Source organism: Aquarana catesbeiana, linkage group LG08 (genome assembly GCF_042186555.1).
Source record: "Aquarana catesbeiana isolate 2022-GZ linkage group LG08, ASM4218655v1, whole genome shotgun sequence".
In the NCBI taxonomy this organism is placed as follows: domain Eukaryota; kingdom Metazoa; phylum Chordata; class Amphibia; order Anura; family Ranidae; genus Aquarana; species Aquarana catesbeiana.
The window spans coordinates 190,652,147-190,674,560 of NC_133331.1; the positions used below are offsets into that span (position 1 = coordinate 190,652,147).

Here is a 22,414-nt window from a genome sequence, read left to right on the forward strand (position 1 = left end):
CATTAATGTAAAACAGATGTGAATACATATACTATAATTCTAATACAGTATGTATTTTACAATTGGTAAATATTTTACACCTAAATCAAGTGTCCTGTTTCTGTTACATCAGGACCATATACAGGAGAAATCATATCTGTAGTATAGAGGATTTCAGTGGTTCTCACTTTTCTTCTGTTACTTCCATCACCTATAGAGATAGAAGATAATCTGGCATGAAGCAAAGTATCTATCTCAGAAGCGTTTGATATAACCAGCCATTAACTGTGTTAAGTTACTGCTCTGGAACATGTGCAGCCTCTAAATTTGTGAAAACCGTTAATATTTCTGAATCGGTGTTTTGCTTCTTTTATAATACCTTTACTCTGAATGGTTTACAGTTGAAGTGTCAGCAAGACTCACCAAGACAAATGGGTAGACTAGACTGACCACATTTTTTATCTCCCAACATTCAACTATGAAACCGTTCCCCCCTTTTCCTCAGTCAGAATACTACAAGACATTTAAACCATTATGCAAGAACAGGTATATGGCCAAAATGTAAAATATATGTGATTAGTGCATTTGAGTAAAAAAAAAAAACTAATTTCAGTTTATACAGCAAATATTGCATATTAAAAAGTAGAAACCTCCTTGAATCGAACTCCAATACAGCAAGAGAGACTTGTGTTATCTTACCATGTGGTTTGGCAGTGCAATTGTGCTAATCCACTTGGTGTTTATCAAATATCTCTAGATAAACACCACACTTAATTTTTTTGATTATTTTTTGTTTCTTTTTTTCCTTTTATCTATGGCTACTTTTGTAATGAATCAATGAAGGCTGGTTGTGTGGTGTGCTTGCAATTGTAGTCCTTATCCTTGTTTTACAGAAACATACATTTACCTTATCTGGAAAAAAATTGCTGTAGGTAGAGAAAAATGATCCCTAAACATTTTTATTACCCCCTGGCAGTAAAAGTAAAACATCTTAGTGCAGAGAACATATTGCAATATTTAGCTGTGTGCCAGTGTTATGGTCTTAAAGATGAACTATTCAATTACTGAGGCATCCTGACAAATGACTATCCAAATAAATTGCTATATTTCTAGGCAGGGGAGTGAAGCTCACTATCCCTAACCCCTTCTTTATTCCTCCTCTCTCTCTTTCTCTTTCTCTCTGTTTCTCCATGCCACAGGGAAAAGTTTGAAACGGAACGTAACAGCCCACGCTTTGCCAAATTGCGCACCTGGCATCATGGCCTTTCAGCACAAATCCTTAATGTTTAAAGTTAAATGCCCACGTGTAACACAATATCTATTGAAAAGCAATGAAACACTAAAATATTCTGCATCACTATGCAGAAACAAACTACCATATACATAAAATATAAATATATATAAATAGAAAAAAAACACAGGGATGTGTTCTTTTAGTGCCTATCATTACCTTATTTTCCTGTTATCCTTTTAACCCACCATTGTCAAATAAATATAATAGTTATTGGCATTTGCTTTGTGTTGCATTTAGATCCTAAAACTGCTGTTTGGAATCAAGTTGCTCTTGTATTTCCTTTCCTTTAAATAAAAAAATCTAAAAAACTAACCTTTTCAGGTGTTGTGTGATCTTGGTAGACATTAGTGATTTGGAAAGTAGGGATTGCTGTAGGGGTTCAGTAGGAAGCGTGCCTGCTATGCAGGTGTATGATCGACACTGGCTTAGTGGAAGAGATGCAAGGTTACCAAGCTTGACTAAAATATAGGTACATGGGACTGTTTTATTCATGTAGTTTAGATATTATTGTATTGTGAAATAAAGCAGAGGAACAGGTCCTGCTGTGTTGTTGAACTGTGGTTCCCAAAACACTGCCAACAGTTATACAGTTGCTTAATTATTTTATTGCTTTCCTGTACAGGTAAAATAGCAGTTGATTGGGTTTCTTTTGTAAATGCTGTTTTCTAGCAACCCTTTCATCTTTCTGATCCCTTTTGTGGTGGATGTTGGCAATATCTGTACAGTTGGGAGCCATGTTAATGACAGTGCACATCATTTTAAAGAAGTGGTTAAGCCTTTAGTTTGTATAGTGTGTGTATGGGTTTTACTGTTTGAACCTACATAGATTCTATAATCATAATTTTCAGATATAGTAAATGTCAAAGGTTTATGGACATCCCTTGATAGTTATCCACTCATTTGTCACTTAAAATGATAATTGATTTACTGGATGATGTCTGGATTACAGTTTCTTTTCAATGGCAAAGATGCCATGGAGACCTTAACACATTTGATATTCCTAATGCTAAAAGCAGTATGCATTGCTTAAGCTTCTAGATATAACCGAGATAATAGAGACATATGATATTTCTCTTCAGTATCAATTATATATTTTGTAACTGTTAAACGTAGACTAGAGGTAATAGTTACATAAGGGTTCATTCATTAGGGTGTTTATAGACATTATATGATTGGAATCCAAGATGGATGATGTATTATAAGATGTTGTATTGCATTCAATGTTTTACTGCTTTGATGTTTAAATTACAAATGGCATTTCCTGTATTGTTTTTTCCTCATGATGATTTTCTGTAATAGAACCACATTATGTGTTTGTGTTTTGTGTTGTGATAATAAAGTGGTTCATAAAAACATCATGCTGTATTTGCTTAAATTAAACGGTAGGGATAATTGTGCTGAAGACAACTAGAGAAGCAGAGTTTCTATGATAACCTAAAACCTAAAAGTCCACAAACATCCTAACTGAATAGACAAAACATGCGTCAAGTATTTTGATCTAAAATATCAATATACAAAATGTTCAAATATAAAAGCCCTATATCTGAAATTTACTGGTGTTACTAAACATTTGTTAGTGTATGCAAGCTGAATTTACTAAAGATCAAAAAGAGAAAAAAAGACCTAAGTAGTTAAACAAAATTCTATAATATAACAAATTCCATGCAGTTTTCAGATGCTGTCCTTTTTGCATAACATTAAACTGTTGCTTCATTAATATTTAACTGTTACAATTTTAAAAGTACCCTTTAAAATGTCTACTCGAGAAACAAAAAGTGAGCAAAAGCAGAAATAAGCAGTAGTTAAAAGCAACATATCATCAATTGGCATTTTTGTAGCCTACTGCTATTCAAAATTGCTGTGATTACTATGAGTTGCTGTGCACCACTGTTCTATACATTGTACTATAAGTAAACGTAATACATAAATAGGCCTGGATTTGTTGTTACACATGCAATCTGATTTTTTTAGAACTCTTTTCCTAAGATGTTTTCAAGGCATCGCTTCCATCATAAATACCAAAGCAAAGTGTTAATTTAGTTAAAGATATTGGTTAAAAGACATGCAAGTTTTCTTCACCCTTTAGCAGCCAGCCTGACATCTTGAAAAGCTAGGTTATGACATAAATATCACATAATATAATGGGACATTTATTTAATTTAAACACAGAAGCTCTGATCAATGCAACATTCTAATAATGTGATCAAAGCTGCTTCAACTTTCCATGCAGCTTTTAACTATATTTAACGCATATGCAGTTGCATTTACCACCATAAAGCTGCACGGCAACTACACAACTTTATGCACTGTCTAATAACTATCGTTTATGCAGTAATTGCTCTATTTCTCTGTTAAAAATAGTTAAAATGTTTTTGTTTTGACTCCATTTCATATATTTCCCTAAATACCTAATAAACAGTAACAGGAACATAGGAAAGATATGATTAATCAATTATTTATAAATTTTTTTTGCTTTTAGCATATTTACACATTAGCGAATATCAATTTTTTTTTTTTAGATAAAGTACCTAAAAATTATATATGAATAATTAGTCTAATAGTCAAAATTTGAAGAATAAGAAAATCTCAGAAAAAAAGAGAGATTACAACATTACTTTAGAGAAGAGATGCTACCCATAGTAAGCAGTGAGATGTATTGCTATGAGCATCACCCTTCACGAGTCCCAGTGTGCCTTCCAAGACACTGATTACATGGTTTAGCAACTTCACTTCTGTTTGGTTTAAGAACATTTCTGATTCGATCAAACTGTTCAGTTTTAGGAGTCCAAATTTTTTTCCTGCCTGGTATTCTGGGTTTGTTTAATGCGCCACTTTGAGTAGGCAGGCCTTGAAAACTTTAGAAACAGCTTCAGTAGATAAAATGTAGCGCGTGGGCAACCAATCCATCCTACCATCCCATACTGAACTGATAAGCCGCAAGTTTGTGCATCCATGAAGATGCTACCAATGGGCTTCCAGTGTTAATCTATACAAAAAATATCTGCCTACAAGGTAAAATTGCTTGACTGGTACCTGTATAAAAAACACCCTTATCTGCTGTGGCCTGCGCTTGTTTAATTGAACTAATCTCTTATCCTTTCCCTTCCTCTTTCCTTACTATCCTGCTGTCCAGTTTATGCTTTACATTGGCTAGATATGCAATATAATTGGATTTATATATTGCATGTGGTGAATGCAGTAAGTCTGCATGCTTTATACACCAGACATTTTTTTTTTTAATTGATAGCATATTAGTGTATTTCATGGCTGACCCTAAAGCCAAATTGTGTCTGTTCCCTGCATTAAAGATCTGACTCGAGGCATGGAGTTATGTCTTGCCTAGGTCACTGACGCTTGCATTGGATCTTGAAATGTGCTCTGCCATAATACTTGCTTTTTTCTATAACCAGTGCTTAATATGCCTGCACAGAGATTTCTTTCTAGAGTAGATGTTAACAACAGATGTTAACATTACTAGTCTTATCTCCTTTCTTTTACCCTTAAACCTGTGACAAATATCTTTGCGCTTTAGTTTTATCTCTTGACTAGGGGATAAGTTATATCAATATAATGGGTGGCAAGGGACTTGTATAGAATAGTCATAATAAAAAAAAAATAGATTCTTGAAGCAAATACAACAGGTGCCACAACTGCTTCCAAAAGACTTTCAACCTCTTTGCTTCTTTGTCTTGTATGTGAAATCATTAGCCTATACATAAATGTGCATACCATCAAATACATAACCTGACTAATCAAACATTTGTTTATAAAACATCTTCCTAGCTATCTTAATTATCCCTATCCAGTAATCGTGTACACTGTTTCCTGATTATCATCTTCTCTCTCTGTGCTTTTTGGCTGACATCCTTCATTATTCACCCTGATAAACATAGGTTAGCATTTTCAACTTTACTTTTCAGCTTTGTTTGCAAACCTTTTCTAGCCTAATTCTTTTCATTATATGTAATTTCTCTATAAATTTAAACAGACATTTTGTAAATGTTATGACTTAAGGCAGACAATGATTGCCCCTTTTATTCAAAGCAAGACTTGTGTCTCTAATAAATTGCTATAAATGGACCCAGGGAGAAGCCAAACAATAAGTTGTCAAGGTCATCCCTTTTATCTTTGAAACACTGAATAGAAAATAATTATTCTGCAGGTATAAAATAAAAAAATAAAAAATAAAAGCTGCTGTCAACAACACAATAAGACAACTTGTGAAATGGCAGAATAAAAAACGAAAAGTCGCCACGCTAAACATTCAATTAAATGTGGTGAAAAGAAGTCCATAAAGTGAAGCAGTTCACGCTATTCTTCATAGCAACGAAAACGATAAATCAAAGTCTGAAATTCTTCCAGTATGCATCCAATTTGAGTGAATAAGGTGAATAAAAGTGCAGATCAACCAAGTGCACCTCCACCGTAAAAAATCATATGAAATGCTTCCTTACCGGAAACCTAGACTCCAAATTATAAGATTCTAGAAAAGTGCTATTCACAAATCCAGAAGGTCTAATCCTCTCCCTCTGTTATACTGATGAGGGTAATGTCATGGCTAATGATGAGGATCCCTCCACCACAACGCCCATGGGAAAGAGATAAAGAATGCCCACATAGTGTAAAACTTTTTATTTCTGTCCTGAACAAAACTTTTCCATTGTCCTGCTTCTGGCATGACTGGGTTTGATGAATGAATCAGCTGGTGAAATGTCTGAGTTCTGGCCGGTGTTCTTTTTCTCTTTCCCATGGGTGTTGTGACAGAGGGACCCTCATCATTAGCCATGACATTACCCTCATTAGTATAATAGAAAGGGGATTCTGGATTTGTGAGCAGCACTTTTCTAGACTCTTATCATTTGGAGGTTTCCGGTAAGGAGACATTTCATATGATTTACAGTGGAGGTGCACTTGGATGATTGGCACGTTAATTCACCTTATTCACTCAAACTGGATGCATACTAGGGGAATTACAAACTTTGAATTATTGTTTTTGTCACTTCTAAGAATAGCATGTACAGCTTCACTTTATGGACTTCTTTTCACCACATTTAATTGAATGTTTAGCATGGAAACTTTTAGTTTTTATTCTTCTTTAGGAGCAACCTAACCTGTCCCCAGACATTCAGCTGCAGAGAGATCTGCTGCTCTCTGTATCGGTCTGATGACCAACCAGTTGGGTCAGAGATAGAACTGTGCAGCCAGCAGTGCTTATGTTCCCTATTGATTGCACAGCTTTAGCTTTGACTCAGCAGTGAGCATGTTGGAACCCTACAGAAAGACCAGTGCTCTCACACAAAGAGCAGCACGGTGCACTCTCCAGCAGTCGGACTTTGTTCTTTGCTCAGCTACCAAAATGATCTGAGGGATATTCCACAAGATATAGCTGAAATTCTACAAAACATTATTTAATATAATAAACCACAATTGCCAGGCACTCGTATTTATTGGATGTAAGAAATTATAGGATAGTTTACTGAAAATTTTATTTTTTTAACTATGCATTTTATTTAACTGCATAAACATTTCAGAGGTAAATCAGCATAGACAGAATAGAAACTCAAGTCTTTAAAGAAAATTATCACCAGCTTCAGTACTTTGGAGCTTTCATATGAATAACAGTGTGCAGAGAATATGTCCCTGTGTTTAGCTTGCAAGTACACCTTATTTGGTCAATTCAAAGGTGATTTTTTTTTCATCAAGGCCTGTAGCGTGGGCTGTTTTTTTTTTTTTTTTTTCTTTCTTTCTTTTTTTTTTTTTAATAAAGTGGCTGAGAAGAGAGAATGCCTTGTTTTTCTCATGTAATCCCTGAGCCTATGCATACACTTTTGCAGCTGTTCAGTCACTGTACAGTCCACATGCATCCATTTACTTGGAGTATTAAAAAACAGATCTGGAGGCATCTATGGTGCATTAACATGTAGGAATGCATTATTGTGTATGTAAGAGATTTGATGTGTTCTAAAATTTCACCTCATGCTGTCACAGTTTTATCACTGCACAGTGACTGTATGGGCTTCACAAGAAAGTATGCCCCCTAGCAATGCATGTTAAATGTCTATGTAATAATCAGAAGCATAATTTGTTTTCATTTTTCTTACAACTGTGTTACCATGTGCATACTTTTGATTTTGTAAAAAGGATGAAACAAAAATTAATAACATATAAACTGATAATATGGATGTGCTTATGCTACATTTCTTTTAAATAGATTTAGTCTCTATTCAAGGATGATTTTTTTTCATAATACAGAAGCATTTAACATTAACCAATAAACACTTCTTTAGTTTCTTTATAACATGAATCCAGTCAAATTAATGGGATCTTATATGTAATTTTTTTTTTACCTAAAGAAGCTTTTTGAAGGTTTAGTAATCTGATAATCCTTTAGAAATTGTTAATTTATGTAATTATTTCTCTTTTAAAAATTGATTGGCTAAAAAGGTTACTTTGTCAGTTTAGATTTTTCCAGTTAAACCATATATAAAGCATGTTACAATTATAGTATAGTATAGTAATAATTTGCCATGTAATATTTAATTAAAAAATAAAGAATGTAACTTGATTCATTGTTTTTATTTTTTCAAATCTTAAAATAGCTTACAAAGAAGAACTTAAATTGAATTAATGTTACATATAATAATAACTAATATTTGTTAAAGAGGAACTCCGGTCAGTAAAAAAAAAATTAAAGTCAGCCGCTACAAATACTGTTCTTACTGACTTTTAATACAAAGACACTAACAAACCCTGGGATCCAGCGCTGTCATTACCCAGGCCAGTTCTTAGCCGGTCTTTGGGTCCCCAACATCACCATCTTGCTTGTGGGAAGCCAGCTGTGACTTACTGCAGCTTTACAGCCAGCCTTCTGCTGCGCATGCGCGAGTTGAGCTGCGCTTTCTGAATGGACCTGAGACGTGTCCCAGGAGGTTGTGGGCTTGGGGGGGGGGGGCAGCTTTTGTTTGGCTTGCTTCTGTGAGCTGAGCAGAAGTGGGAGCAGGTAAAAAATATTCCCAATAATGATAGAGGGGGTGGGGGGATAGGAAGAGCTTCTCTTTTCAGGTGAAGTTCTTTTTTAAATTCTAAATATAATGATAGTAATAATAATAATAGACAAACAACATTTTGATTCAGCTATAGTAACATTTTTTAACAAATAAGCTGAAATGATAAATCAAGGTGGCACTCTTACAATAAAGATGTGGATATAATTTATTTCTAAAAATAGGCCTATGCTTATTACATAGTAGGCATCATAACATATTTTCATCACAAAATTAAATATTTAATGCTAAAAAAAATCTGTAGTAAACTAAAGTAGGCTATTTATGTAACAAATGACTGGCAATTTTTAGGTTTCAGTGTTTTGGCCATAAAAATGTCCTTTGTTATCATTGTGTATTAACCAATATTGTTTCTTCTTACCATCCTGTCTCTTTCTCTTAACACAAATCAACTCCCCTGCCACTGTCTTTAAAGTCCCACATTATGTATAGGTGAACAAAATGGCAAAAAATGATGACATATTATTGTTTGGGGAAACTTGCATTTTAAACAAAAAAGTAGAGTATATAACTAAAGGCCTAATGCTGCTAGAAGCCTTACCCAACTGCTTGCTTTATACATAGATTCTAGGACTTTTGGAGCATCTTCTTGCTTTATTGGACACGCCTCTGACTTTCTTGCTTTGAGTGATCTTTAACTTCCACTGCATGTACTTTTGAGGTTCTTGGTATATTATTGTTTTTACTTCTCTTTTACCACTGTGTAATCTCTCATTCCACCAGCTTCAGTCTACATCCGTGACTCACCATTAGCCTTGGTTGAGAAAAAGAAATAAAATCAAGATAAAAAATCAAAGTGAAAATGTAAATTTGGTGACATTTGTATTGTATTTTGATGTTGACAAGCAGTTAAAGGTCTTCATATTAAAATATCTTGATTGGCTTTTAAAATAACTGAAATTAAGTTATAATTTGGAAAAAATTAGCCCCCTCCTGTCAAAAACATTTTATAAATGGCAAAGTGAGTGAGTCATGGCTCTGTTGCTAATTACACACAGCAGGGATGTCCCCCATTCATCTTCATTCATACTGCCATCACGACTGGGGACTCTTGCCCTGAAGAGCTGATTGATAGATTCTGAGTCTCTTGAAACACATTCACTGTGTCCTCTTCTTTCGCAGCAGCAAGGAAAATGTACCCAAATCTCCTGAAGCAAGGTAACTTGTACAATGGACTTTGTTTCTCTGGGACCTATACAACACCACAATACAGATTAGAGTAAAAGGGAAAAAATGCACTTATATTACCATTACAAGAATGTTTAAAAAAAGCACATTTATGTTGTTTAACATTTAAAATTGGGATTCAAAATCATTGAGACAGTCCATAAAAGGAGCATACATTTTACTGATAAACTGGTTTAAACAATTTAGAGAAAATACAGCTAAGATGGCAATCAAACCACAAATAATGTCTTTAAAATTGTAAAGCCACTCAAGAAGTTAGGTGCACCTACTATTTAACTTTCTAGAAACGTCAGTCCACTCAAACCTGAGATTTTAGTTTTGACTAGATACCAGGAGGCTGAATTAAAAATAGTCTTCTCAGACATCTCTTTGTCTGAGTTCATAAGTTAAACGACCATTATGATCTCTTCTGTTCTTTAAATATTACAATGCAGATGTTTTAGAAGGAGTAGGGAGAGTGTGAAGGAACTTAAGCAGCTAATCTTTCATAGAAGTCAAAGGTATAGTTTAAAGTGGAACTAAAACTATTTATGGTCAGCACAGCATTTGTCATAATGTGCAAGTATGCAGAGAATACTTGCGTATTATGGCAGACTTACCCCACAATCTTCTTTGCTAGCAGAGGTAAATTAGTTTTTTGCAAAAAAAGACATACAAAGTATATTTTTCCCCAAAAAAACTACCTACCACAAATGTCTTTATGTTTAGTACCACTTTAAAGCTCCAGTACCCTGAAGCAAGAATTAAGACCCAAACATTACCCTTCTGCATCCAAATACTTTGCAAACGAGAACAAGAAAAATAGACTATTTTAAAATCAAGGACTGAAATTTACATGGAAAAAAATCTTCAGAAATTGTATTATTATAAGAATTTACTTTAAGTTGCTCCTATTGACTCTCAAAAGAGCAAAGACCTTTCCAGTCTGTTAGATGTGATCTGATGATGTAAGTTGTAAGCCTCACATTATACCCCTAGTGAGGTAGGAAATACTCTGATGGACAGTAACTATTTTCTGTTGGCTGGCAATACTGTTGTTCAAGGGTGCATTTCAAATGGCATAGTGCAAGAAAGATGGGAACTTGGTGAGTCTGGAGTCATTGTTAAACATTGGACTTGACATCAGTGGAGACTGTAGGGCTTCCAGCTGCAGTAAGATCTTCACTACAGGAAGTCCCTGAGTTACGAACACAATAGGGACTATAGGTTTGTTCGTAAGTCGAAGTTGTTCGTAAGTCGCAACACTGCATTCGTAAGTGTAAGGTCTGCCTGTGCGTGGATGTGGAATGTTCCGGGTGCTTGTTATGTTATCTGGGGTTCTTCTGGTCATGCAGTACATGTAGTACTGCAGTATGGGATGTGTCCAGAGGAATCCAGGACCAGCGTGGAGCACAAGTGGCTGGCATTTGAGGCCGTTCGTAAGTAGGAGTCGTTCGTAACTTGGGTGTTCGTAACTCGGGGACTGCCTGTATCACATGCGCACTACAACTTTACATTAAATTTCAATATACAGTGTGACTGATTAACTAAAGGCAAATGGGCTGTTCACTCCACAAGGGAATTTTCCCTAGAGCTTAGTGAGCTAAGTAAAGCTCTGCTGATTTACATCATCCAATTGTGTGCAAGCAAAAATTTTATTTTTTCCTCGCAAGTGATTGGGTAGTGTTTGAAAAGTGAAATCACTACATGCACCCAGCTCTTAGGCAAACTCTCTTGCAAAGTGAACAGCCAGTTTGCCTTTAGTAAATCAGCCCCAGTGTGTAATACACTTTCATTATGATACAAGTATATTCTACTGAGGCAGAGCAAATGGCAGGGAGCCTAATGGCACCCAGGAGTAGGGGTCAAATCACAGCAGAGACTCCTGTTCCTTTAAATCTGACAGGAATCCCCAAGATCTGTGAGCATTTTATCTGAACAGTATTCACCCATCATCGATATCAGTTGTGACTGCCTAAAAATAAATGGCATACTGTGGCATAAAATTACATTACCTATCTTGCTAGTGATGATTTACAAAATATTTTAGTCAAGGTTTTAGATTATTGAACCATGGTGCTGCTTTAAATTTATTTTTGGAAAAAAAATCAAATGGCTGTACTTAAATTGTTTTGATGTTCACTTGGTAAGTCTTTCAAGTCTGATAAATCATCTTACAATAGGAAGACAAGGAATAAAAGAGTTGTCTGCTAGTCCCACTGCACATATGGAGCACAAAGCACTAATTTCTTCCATGTTTATGAATATATCATGTTTATATTGCCATGCATGACTACATGCACCAGGCATTTAGGTTGTATTTTAAATATGCAATTGCATACATTATACTTTAGGTTGACAATGTTGGAGAGAATGGATGCTCTCCATAATGTTATAGGGGGGTATGGAGTTGTCATACAGTTTATTTAATTTTTTTTATTGAATGAGGACAGTCCTTTTAACAGTATTGCTGCTATCAGAAAAAGGTCAAGCCAAGCTATAGTCCTGAAAATGTATATTTTTAATAGCTTAGTTACGCTATTACAATAGCTCTACTCTGTATTAACTGTCATGGTTATATGATTTGAACCCTTCTTTGGAGTGTGCTGAAAGCACATCGTCATTTCTGTCACCCAGGCCTGCAGGTACATCAGTGTCACAAGGTATCACCTCAAAGTTTTGGCAACCTTCTAAGCCAACTACCATGAATGCCACCCCTGCCCAAACAAATGTAATGCCTGCCAGAGGTAATTCCGTGAGATTTGGTGCCAATACAAGTCCAGGAAAACCCACTTTTACAAGCCAGAAAGTGGTTAAGCCCTCACCCCCAATTACTTCCTCTTATAAAAGGTATTAAGATAACAGATATTAACATAATAATCAGTGTTTTGCAGATTGAAGTTCTTCATAATAGCTTCCTAACAATGTACTGGTAAAGATTTGTGAGTTTTATTATGTATTGGACAACAACACAACTAATGTTTATATTTAACATTTAGTTCATGATTTAACCAATGAAAACCCAACACGCTCACATCAGAGAAGTACTAGTATAATATTTGGAGCTACTCTGCTAATGTTTCTGAAATTGCAGAGTTCTTCGATGCTTCCATATTAGAACTTCTGACATTTTGATCAAATAAATGTGTTTATGGAGTTTCTAGTGATGCTTCAAAATGCTTATAACCTTATCTAGTCCATTATATGTCCATTAGTCCACACTACAAATGCCCCACTTTAACTAGGGTTAAAAGATTTTTCATCTTTCTCAAAGAGTTTTTACTACAACATTAAGCAGTTGCCCTGATTTGTCAAGTTTTCTAGGTTACATTTATTGTTTTAAAATTGCATTATTTTTTTTCACTAGGAGTAAATGTGTAGTACCTGATTGACTGAACTGGTTACTACTGATTTTTTTATTCAATATTCAAGTTATTACATCAACTAGTCTTTATAATTCCATTAAAGCACATAATATTCCCTCACAAATTCTCCAAGCAATATTATGTTTCAGCACCTCATTCCTCTGGTAGCTTGATAACATACAACAAGCATTAATGAATTTGAAATAGTTGGAAATATAACTCCTTCATCACCTGGGTGGACTTTGTCAGGTGTGCTGTTATGTCAAATATGTAGACATATGGTTACCAGTAAATCTAATTATAGTCTATTTTGCTACACAGAAGCAAGGCACATGGCTAGTCATGAGAATGTATTGAAACTATGGACAGAAAATATTTAAATATATATTAACCAACATATATTTTATAGCACATTTTGCACATTTAATCATGGTATGAATTAAAACATGCTTGCAGACCATGCTTGTGAAAATACACAGAATCCTGATGATTTTATAAATAAATCTTGCTGCATATGTAGAGTAACCAAACCTACCCCTTTGCTCAAAAGCGCGTGCACTTTCCTAGTATCCCTTAACACAAATAAATGGTCATGAAGAATAATTCTAATTGTTTTTTTTCTATATTTAAATTAAGTAGGATAATTTATGCTTAAGACATTCAAAATAAGACATTCAAAATAGTGAGGTCTTTGCATTGTTTAAGGATTATACACCAGTAAGAGGGATATCCTTGATGGATCTACAAGCAACACAATTTACTATAGTCAAGGTTCTGGAGCTATTGACTACCCCCTTCTATGTTATATCAAGTAAAAGATAAACCGCCTTGTTACTAGCCAGCTAGTAATGTAAAATAGCCATTGTAAAAAAACGAATTTGCTTTAATCACAAATTCTAAATCATCCCGTATGAATAAGATCCTCTGGGGAAAAATAACACAAAACTTTTAAGTCAGGTCTCATATACTATACTGTATACATAATCTGTTCTTTTAGCCTGCTAAAAAGAAAAATGAAAAAGTATATATTGTTAACTTTAGGTGCTAAGCTGCTGTGCTTATTATTTCTGGGTCTAGAGTATAGATGGCTCTATTCCATTGTTTTTTTTTGTTTTTTGTTTTTTATGTAATCAAAATTTATTGATTTTAAAAAAGTAAAAAGACAAGCGACACATATAACATTTGTTCTAGTTTGTACAGTGAGACATCAGTATCCAATAGTAATAAGATGCATAGTTATATAATCACTTGTTATTTAATTGTAAGCCTTCCACTCAAGATAGATACTAGAGTGTTACAATTTGTATCTTCAAAACTGTATATACATTCTATTTTGTCATTGAGTATTACTGTATATACATATGGTAGTGGTAATGTCATACAATCAGATGTACATTCAAAAAAAAATCTTGACGTGTTCCAGAAATCATTTCGAGGAACTATAAAACCATAATCCAATGGCTATATTAGAGGATCTATGCGGGTGAATTTCACTATGTTCTCAATATCTATCAGGGTCTGTGATCTCATAAGAGTAGTATATCCATCCTGCCCATATATTGTTTTGCCTCCCAGTAAATCTCCCAATAGGCAGGAGCTGGTAGTCAGGGGGTCAGGTGCTAATCCCATGTCTGTAAAGTGCATTCTTGTCTGGGGTGGAAATGGGTCAAGCAGTGGAACCGGAAATTTAATCAAGTGTTATCTCCCAAGAGATGAGGAACCAAAAGTGTCTGCTGCAATGCTCTCCCCTTGCTACACCTCTTTTATATCAACACAAACACTCAGATCTAAATTAAAAGTTCTCAATCTCAGCATGCATATCTTTTTCATTTAATGTCATGGAGCTTTATAGACTTTTTCAAAAAGCTTGAAAAAATCTTCTGCAGTCTATTTTGTAGCATTTGTCTATCCTAACCTTTCCACTATTGAACACTCTATTCTCTTGCCCTTTCCATGTCCTGACATAGTAATCTGCTGTTATCTCTGTTGCACTGCAAATAAACTCACCTGTCTTTTCCATTTAATAGCATAGAAGTCATCCAACTATTCTGTAAGGTGTCATGCCATCTTTATTTAAAAGTACCTAGTTTACATATAATCTGCTTGCCTCCTTTTTTCTCCAAAACACACTTATATGTTATATTCCATTTCAGACACACCCTTTTATTTTGTAGTATAGAATTCACCTGTCCTGTTTCATATTACCCAACTTTCTTGCCTACTGTATTTCACAATACACAGCTTACCTGCCCCTTCCATTCCACAGCAGAAAACTCACCTGTCCCTTCCATTCCACAGCACAGAGCTCAACTGTCCCTTCGATACCACATTACAGAGCTCACATGTCCCTTCCATTCCACAGAACACAGTTCACTTGCCCCTGCTTTTTGTAGCAAAAATTTCACCCGTCCCTTCTTTTCCACAGCAGAGAATTTGCCTTCTGCTCCCATTCTACAGAACAGAAACCACCAGCCTCTCCCATTCCATAGCACAAAGCTAACCAACCTCTTTTATCAACAGCACAGCACCCTTCATAAGCAAAGAGGACACTTCATAAGCAAAGAGGTGTCACCTGTCATCTCTATGAAACAACACAGGGATGTTTCTACTCTCTAGTATTGAGCCAACTTGTCCTTTCTACCTTCTATCTTGGAGTCCTTACTGTGTTTTAGCTTGGAGCCTACCTGTCCTTTCTACTCTGTAGAAGCCCATGTGCCCTTTCCACCATGTAGCATATAGCTCACCTCTCCTTTCTAGCTTGCGGCTAACCTGTCTTTTCTACTCTCTACCAAGAAGCCCACTAATCTTTTCTACACTATAGCCTGAAGCCCATCAGTCCTTTCCACTTTCTAACATGAAGCTCATCTGCCCTTTTTACTCTCTAGCATGCAGGCCATCTGTCCTTTCTACTTATGAGCCTGGAGTCCACTTGCCCTTTTCTACCCATAGAACCCACCTGTCTTTTGTGCTTTCTAACGTGGAGCCCACTCCTCCTTTCTTCTTTTTACTTTTTAGCATTCTGTCCTTTCCACATTCAAAGATGAAGCTCAAATGCTCTTTCTACTAAATAGCTTGAGGCCCACCTGTCCTTTCTATTCTATAGCATTCAGCCTACCTGTGCTTTCAACTCCATAGCTTGAAGCCCATCTGTGCTTTCTACTTCCTATCTTGAAGCTCACCTGTCCTTTCTACTTTCTAGCTATGAAGCTTATCTGTTCTTTCTACTCTCTAGCTTGAAGCCCATCTGTCCTTTCTAATTTCTAGCTTGGAGCTGACCAATCTTTTCTCCTCTCTAGCTTAGAACTCACCTGTCCTTTCTAATATCTAGTGTCTGACATAGAGCCCACCTGTTCTGTCCACTCTCTAGTTTGGAGCCCAGCTCTGCTTTTTACTTGCTAGTGTGAAGCTTACCTACCTTTTCTAGTCTCTAGTATGGAGCTCACCTGGCCTTTTTAATCTTAACTTGGAGCTGACCTGTTCTTTACACTCTCTAGCATGGAGACCACCAGCCCTTGTTACTTGGCCCTCAGCTGTCCTTTCTATTTCCTTGCCTGGAGCCCAGGTGTCTTTTCTACTGCCTAGTATGGAGTTCATCCATCCTTCTACTATCTAGCATGCAGCTTACCTGCCGTTTCTATCCTCTGGCTTGAAGCTGTCCTGTCCTTTCTACCCTATAGCATAGAGCCCACCTGTGTTTTCTACTTTCTAGCTTGGGGCCCATCTGTCCTTTCTACTTTGTATCTTGGAGCTCACCTGTCCTTTCCGTCTTCTGACATAAAGCTCACCTGCTCCTCCTTGAATCCACATCTGCCTTTTCTACTGTCTAGCATGAAGCCTACCTGTCCTCTTTATTCATTAGCATGGCACCCATCTGCTATTTTTTACTCACAGGAGTTGTTCTCACATGCCTACTGTAATAGCTAGCACAGATATCACTTGGTATGTCTATTCTTTAGTATGGTGCTTTCCAAGCCCTCCTGCTTTCTAGCTTGGAGATCACCTGTCCTTTCTGCCTTTAAGCTTCGAGCTTACCTCCCTACTATGTAGCTTAGAGCCCACTTGTCCTTTCTACTCTGTAACGTGAAGATCACCCGGCCTTTCTGTTCTGTAGCTTCAGTTTAACTGTCCTTTCTACTCTCTAGTGTGCAGCTCAACTGTCCTATTCTATTTTTAGCATAGTGTCTTCCTGGCCTTCCTACTCTCCTTCCCTTTTGACTATCTAACTTGGAGCCCACCTGTCCTTTCCACTCTCCAGCACTGAGCACACCTAGTCTTTCTGTTCTCTAGTATGGTGCCCACCTATAATTTAAATTTTCTAGCATGGAATTCATCTACACGTTCTGCCCTCTAACTTGGAGCCCACCTGTATTTTCTATTCTCTAGCTAGGGCTTAGCTTTGTTTTCTACCCTCTAACCATCCTTTCCTTTGTTACTTTTGTTTGTTACTTTTTTTTACCATGGAGCTCATCTGTCTTTTTTTTTCTTTTTAGCAAAAAGTTTACCTTTTATTCCTGTTTCATAATTTAGCTTTCCTGCACTTTTCATTTCTTCACATGGATTATACCCATTCTTTCTATTTGCAGTAATGCAGCATGTCTGTCCTTTCTATTTCCAAGCATAGAGCACACCTGTCCTTTCTATTTCCATGCATGAAAAATGCCTGTCCATGCTATTTTAAAACACAGATTTCACCTGTCCTTTCTACTACTCTACTACTTTGCAGTGTTTAGCATAGAATGTATCTATGTTTCTACTTTCTAGCATGGAGAGAACATCTACTCCATTGCCTATCTTTCTTATACTTTTCATTTCATTGTGCAAAAATTACCTACCAGTTATGTTCCATAGAGCTCTATTAAAGATTACTTGTGCATTTTATTTCACAGCTTGGAGGTTAACGGTCCTTTCTGTGCTCAAGCATGAAGCTGTCCTGTCCTTTCTACTCCCTAGTCTTGCTCTCCTATACTGTCTATTCAATTGCAAAGAATTCACTTTCCATCAGAAAATGCCCAACTCTAATTCATTCCCTAGTTTTGAATTCACGTCCTTTCTACTCTCTAGCATGGAGTCCACCTCAATATTCTAGCTCTACTGTCCTATCTAGATCTCACCTGTCAGTTCTACTCTCTAGCATAGAGCCCATCTGTCTTTTCCATTCTATAGCATGTTCTTTCTATGCTCTGGCATGGAGCCCACCTGTCCTTTCTCCTTCCTATTTTCTAGTTAATCTATATTCTATGCTTTATTGATTAACTTGAAGTCCACCTGTCCTTCTTACTCTCTAGCATGGAGCCCCTCTGTCCTCTACCCCCTTATTATTGAGCTTACCTGTCCTTTCTACTCTTTTGCATGGAGCTCACCTGAACTTTTTAGTCTCTAGTATGGTGCTCATCTTTCCTTTTGACTTTCCAGCATAGAACTCTCCTGCCCTTCTTACTGTCTAATTTGGAGCCCACCCGTCCTTTTCTACTTTCTAGCATGGAGCTCATCTGTCATTTCTACTCTCTACTATGATGCTCACTTGTCCTTTCTACTCTCTAGTGTGCAGCTTACATATCTTTGTTACTCTCAAGCTTGGAGCCCACCTGTCTCTTCTACTACCTAGCTTGGAGCCCACCTATAATTTTTACTACCTAGCATGGAGCTTACTTGCTGATTCAATTCTCTAGCTTTGAGCCCTCTTGTCTTTCTGTTAACTTGGGGCTCTACTGCATGGAACCCTTCTTTCCTTTGTAGCATGAAGCTCATCAGTCTTTTCTACTTTATAGCATTACGTATACCTTTTATTCCTTCTTCATAATATTGCTCCTCTATACTTTGAATTTCCTCAGATGGTATATACCTGTAGTTTCTATTTACAAGACTGCAGGATGTCTGATCTTTCTATTTCGAAGAACATAGCATGCCTGTCCTTTCTATTTCCAAGCCTAGACTTCACCTGTCTTTCTACTGTCTAGCAAGGAGTACGTTCAAGTCTTTGGAATGGAACTTATTAATGCTTTTTACTATCTAGCATGAAAAGAATTTGCCCTTTCTATTCTATTGCCTATCTCTCCTATAATTTTCAGTTGTGTAGAAAACACGTCCTTTCTATTCCATAGAAAACATTGTAGATCTTTTGTCCATTGTATTTCGCAGCATGGCACTCAACTGTCCTTTCTGTTTTCAGCTTAGAGCTCTCCTAATCTTTCTACTCCTTAGTTTTGCCCTCCTATACGGTTTATCCTATTTTACAAAGCTCATTTGTTCTTTCTATAAAATAATACTCAACTTGGATCCATTCTCACCTGTCTTTTTCTACTCTCTACCATGAAACCCACGTGTCCTTTCTACTTTCTATCTTGGAGTTCACCTGTCCTTTCTATGTTTTAGCTTGGAGCTCACCTATCCTTTCTATTCTGAAGCTTGGAGCCTATCCTTGCTTTCTACTCTCTTAAATGGAGTTAATCTGTATTTTTCTGTACTTTTTAGCTTAGAGTCCACCTGTTGGTTCTGCTCTCTAGCTTAAAACCGATCTGTGCTTTCTACTCTATCTGTGCTTTCTATTGCTTGTAGGCCACTAGTCCCTTCTATTTTTTACTCTCTAGCTTGGGGGTCTATTGCATTTAACTCTCCTTTCCTTTTTTTTACAGCATGAAGCCTGCCTGTCCTTTCTTTTTTCTTTCATGAAATGTAACTATTATTCTTATGTCATCATTTCATCACTCCTATCAGTTTAATTTTCTGTCTGGGAGAACAGTTGGAGCTCATCTGTCATTTTGCTTTATAACTCTGCTGTCTTATCAGTTTCATTCCACAACATGGGGCGGACTTGCCCTTTCTATTCCACAGCATGGCATCTACTTGCAATTTCAGCTCTTTGCTTTTTCATCCCAGTAGACTTCTACGTTTGCCTCATATCACACACCTGCCTCACAGGAGGCACTCCATTCCCTGCTACATTGCACATGTCTGTATTTTATGTTTTTCTCAACCTATACATGCCACCTTTGCATTCCAGTCTCTGATATCTTTCCTATTCCAATTTCCTTACACAATTTTTGCACTTAGAAATTGCCCCATCTTGTTTTCATCTATGAGTGTAATGATTTAACATCCTGCAAATTCTACCAGATACATAATTGTTCTCATGGTTGGCATACGATATGTCTAGTTCCTGTTCTTTTCAAAGCTGCCCCCCTAATCCATGTGCCCAGCCCCTAATCTACACCAAGGGTGCTGGACGCATGCATTCTAATGGGGGTATTTTTTTTTTTAGAAGCACATGATTAGAACCTGTGTCTCTAATGGGCTTAAAAAAAGGGTGGGCTCAGGGTGCAGAGCACTGCGCCCTGAGCTTACCCATTTGTGTGATTTTGAATTTTAATTCGCTATTGTCTTGCTGATTTACCTCCCGGCCAATCAAGAAGTGGGCCCCTACACCCGATTGGCCAAGAGGAGAAGCAATCCTATTGGCCGCCTAGGAGGAGGGAGGAGACGCACGGCGAAAGCCATCATTATGCTGAGGAGGAGGAGACACAGGGGTAGCCGTCGCCTGCTGTCCGGAGGAAGCACTGCTCACGACCTAGATGGGGTAATTGCGGGTCTGGTGACTGACCAACTGACCGGGGGGATATTGGTGGCTGTGGGTGCATTGTTTGCCGTGTGCCCCCAAAAAATATACCACCAGCAACCACGGAGCCGCACAGCTGATTTTTCCACAGATTACTCATTATAATTTAACTATCTTTTTCATTTGAAGTACATTTTATATCACTTAAAAACATAAATTTTGTTCCTGTGCAAAACAATGAGTTATTTTTAAAAAGCAATGCAGCATACATTTAGGGTTAACATTGCTATGGATTTTCAAACCCTTCTAACATTTGTTAGAAACCAAAATCCCCTAAATTAAAGTGTAACTATAACAATTTTTTTTTTTTAGTTTTAGATAGAATGAGTAAAGATTACAACCCTTGTCAGGTTTTACTGTTAAACAAGACTCCGCTAGAGAGTCTCTGTAGCTCTGAGGGGAAGGTCTGAAATGGGGGGAGGCTCTGCTGATTTTATCATCCAATCATGTACAAGCAAAAAAGCAGGGTTTTTTTTCCTTGCATGTCCCCCTCAGATCTACAGCAACTATACTTCCAAGTGCACTTCCAAGTGCATTTATAGTGCAAAGTGGATTTGCCTTTAGTAAATCAACCCCAACGTGTTGCTGTTAGAGATATTTCCTAAAACTTTCTGATGTGGGGACAACCTTTTTACCAGAAAAAGGGAGGTGTAATCCTTGCCCATGCTTACCACAACTAAAAAAAGTTTTGGTCACTTTAGATATGCCGATTAAGAGCAGGTTGGTCCACTTCTATTTAAACAGAAAGAAAACTCCAACAAACAAACAGCTTCCCTTAACAATATTCAGCCTCCCGGTTTCTTTGGCAGCCCTGCTGCTCAGGCCTCATGCTTTGGTCCTCCTGACCATCTGACACAGCACTCCTGAGCTCTCGTACAAATGCAGTAGCTCTCTCAGCTCTCTGTCTCTTTCCTGGAGCTCCCTGCTGCTCCATCTCTCAGGCTCGGGCCTCGGTCTCTCCTGTCCTGTCCCAGACAGCATGGTGCAGATATGTACACTTCTCTGGCTGCTCCCTTGCAACCACACATGGATTTCTCGGGAGGATGGAGCCCTGGAGTATGGTCAGATCTCTAAGGGTTACAAACTCCTGCCCTCTGGTTACTGGCTACTGGCAAAACCCAGACCCTGGGTTGGGGACCCTTTGTCACTTTCTCCTACATTTTCACTGTGGCATGGCCTTGCACTATCACAATATTCTATCAATTACTTTTCATTTTGCAATTTATGGTATTTACTACATCATTTTAAACAATGGTGAAAATCTATAATAAATTCTACATTTTGTAGTTTAATAATATTTACAATATTTCACATGGATTTCTATGTCTCCTGTTCCTCTTAAACTTGCTTCCAACAGACCACATTTTTTGTTATTTATTCTTTCTGTATCATTTTGCACACTACAAAATACACAAAATATCTTATAACATTCCTTACCCACCCTCCACACACAATAAAAAAAAAGGAAAAAAGAGCCCACTCCCCCCCCTCCACACACACACACACATATACACACATATGATGATGACCCAAAAATCCTCTTACTACTTCCCTAATGCCACTGAAACACTTACAATGGGATCTTTGTCCTCAGTAAATCTCCAGTCTTTTTCAGAATCTCATATCTCAGGGACTTGATGTACAATATAAGTCCTCCCACCACTACCACAGCAAGCAAGTGCTGAAAGAGTTGACCCAATAGTAAGTTAAAAAACAGGAACTGTAGTAGTCATCCTAGACACAATTACTTGATAACCCTCATACAAATGTCTTTAAACTTTGGAATTTTTTGTTGCAAAACTGCAAACAGCCTAAGAAAGACTGCACTGGGCATACAGGGTTAATGTCAGTGCAGGTTGGGATGGCCAGAAGCTCTTAGGGCTATAAATGTACACTGCTAGGACAGCTAATCAGATTCTCATTACTGCAAAAC

General features: G+C 37.0%; 1 protein-coding gene across 2 annotated transcripts in view; it reads left to right on the forward strand.

The window, feature by feature from the left end:
- The window catches only part of LDB3 (LIM domain binding 3), a 277,023-nt gene that overhangs the window by 168,904 nt on the left and 85,705 nt on the right, over positions 1–22,414 (forward strand). The window contains exon 9 of one of the 2 annotated variants that reach the window (XM_073596729.1): positions 1,179–2,628. The exons of the other annotated variant lie outside the window; for it this stretch is intronic. Coding sequence (XP_073452830.1) covers positions 1,179–1,269 — 91 coding nt within the window. The 3' untranslated portion in view covers positions 1,270–2,628. Of the gene's footprint in view, positions 1–1,178; positions 2,629–22,414 lie in introns of those variants that run through there. 2 annotated transcript variants of the gene reach the window in all.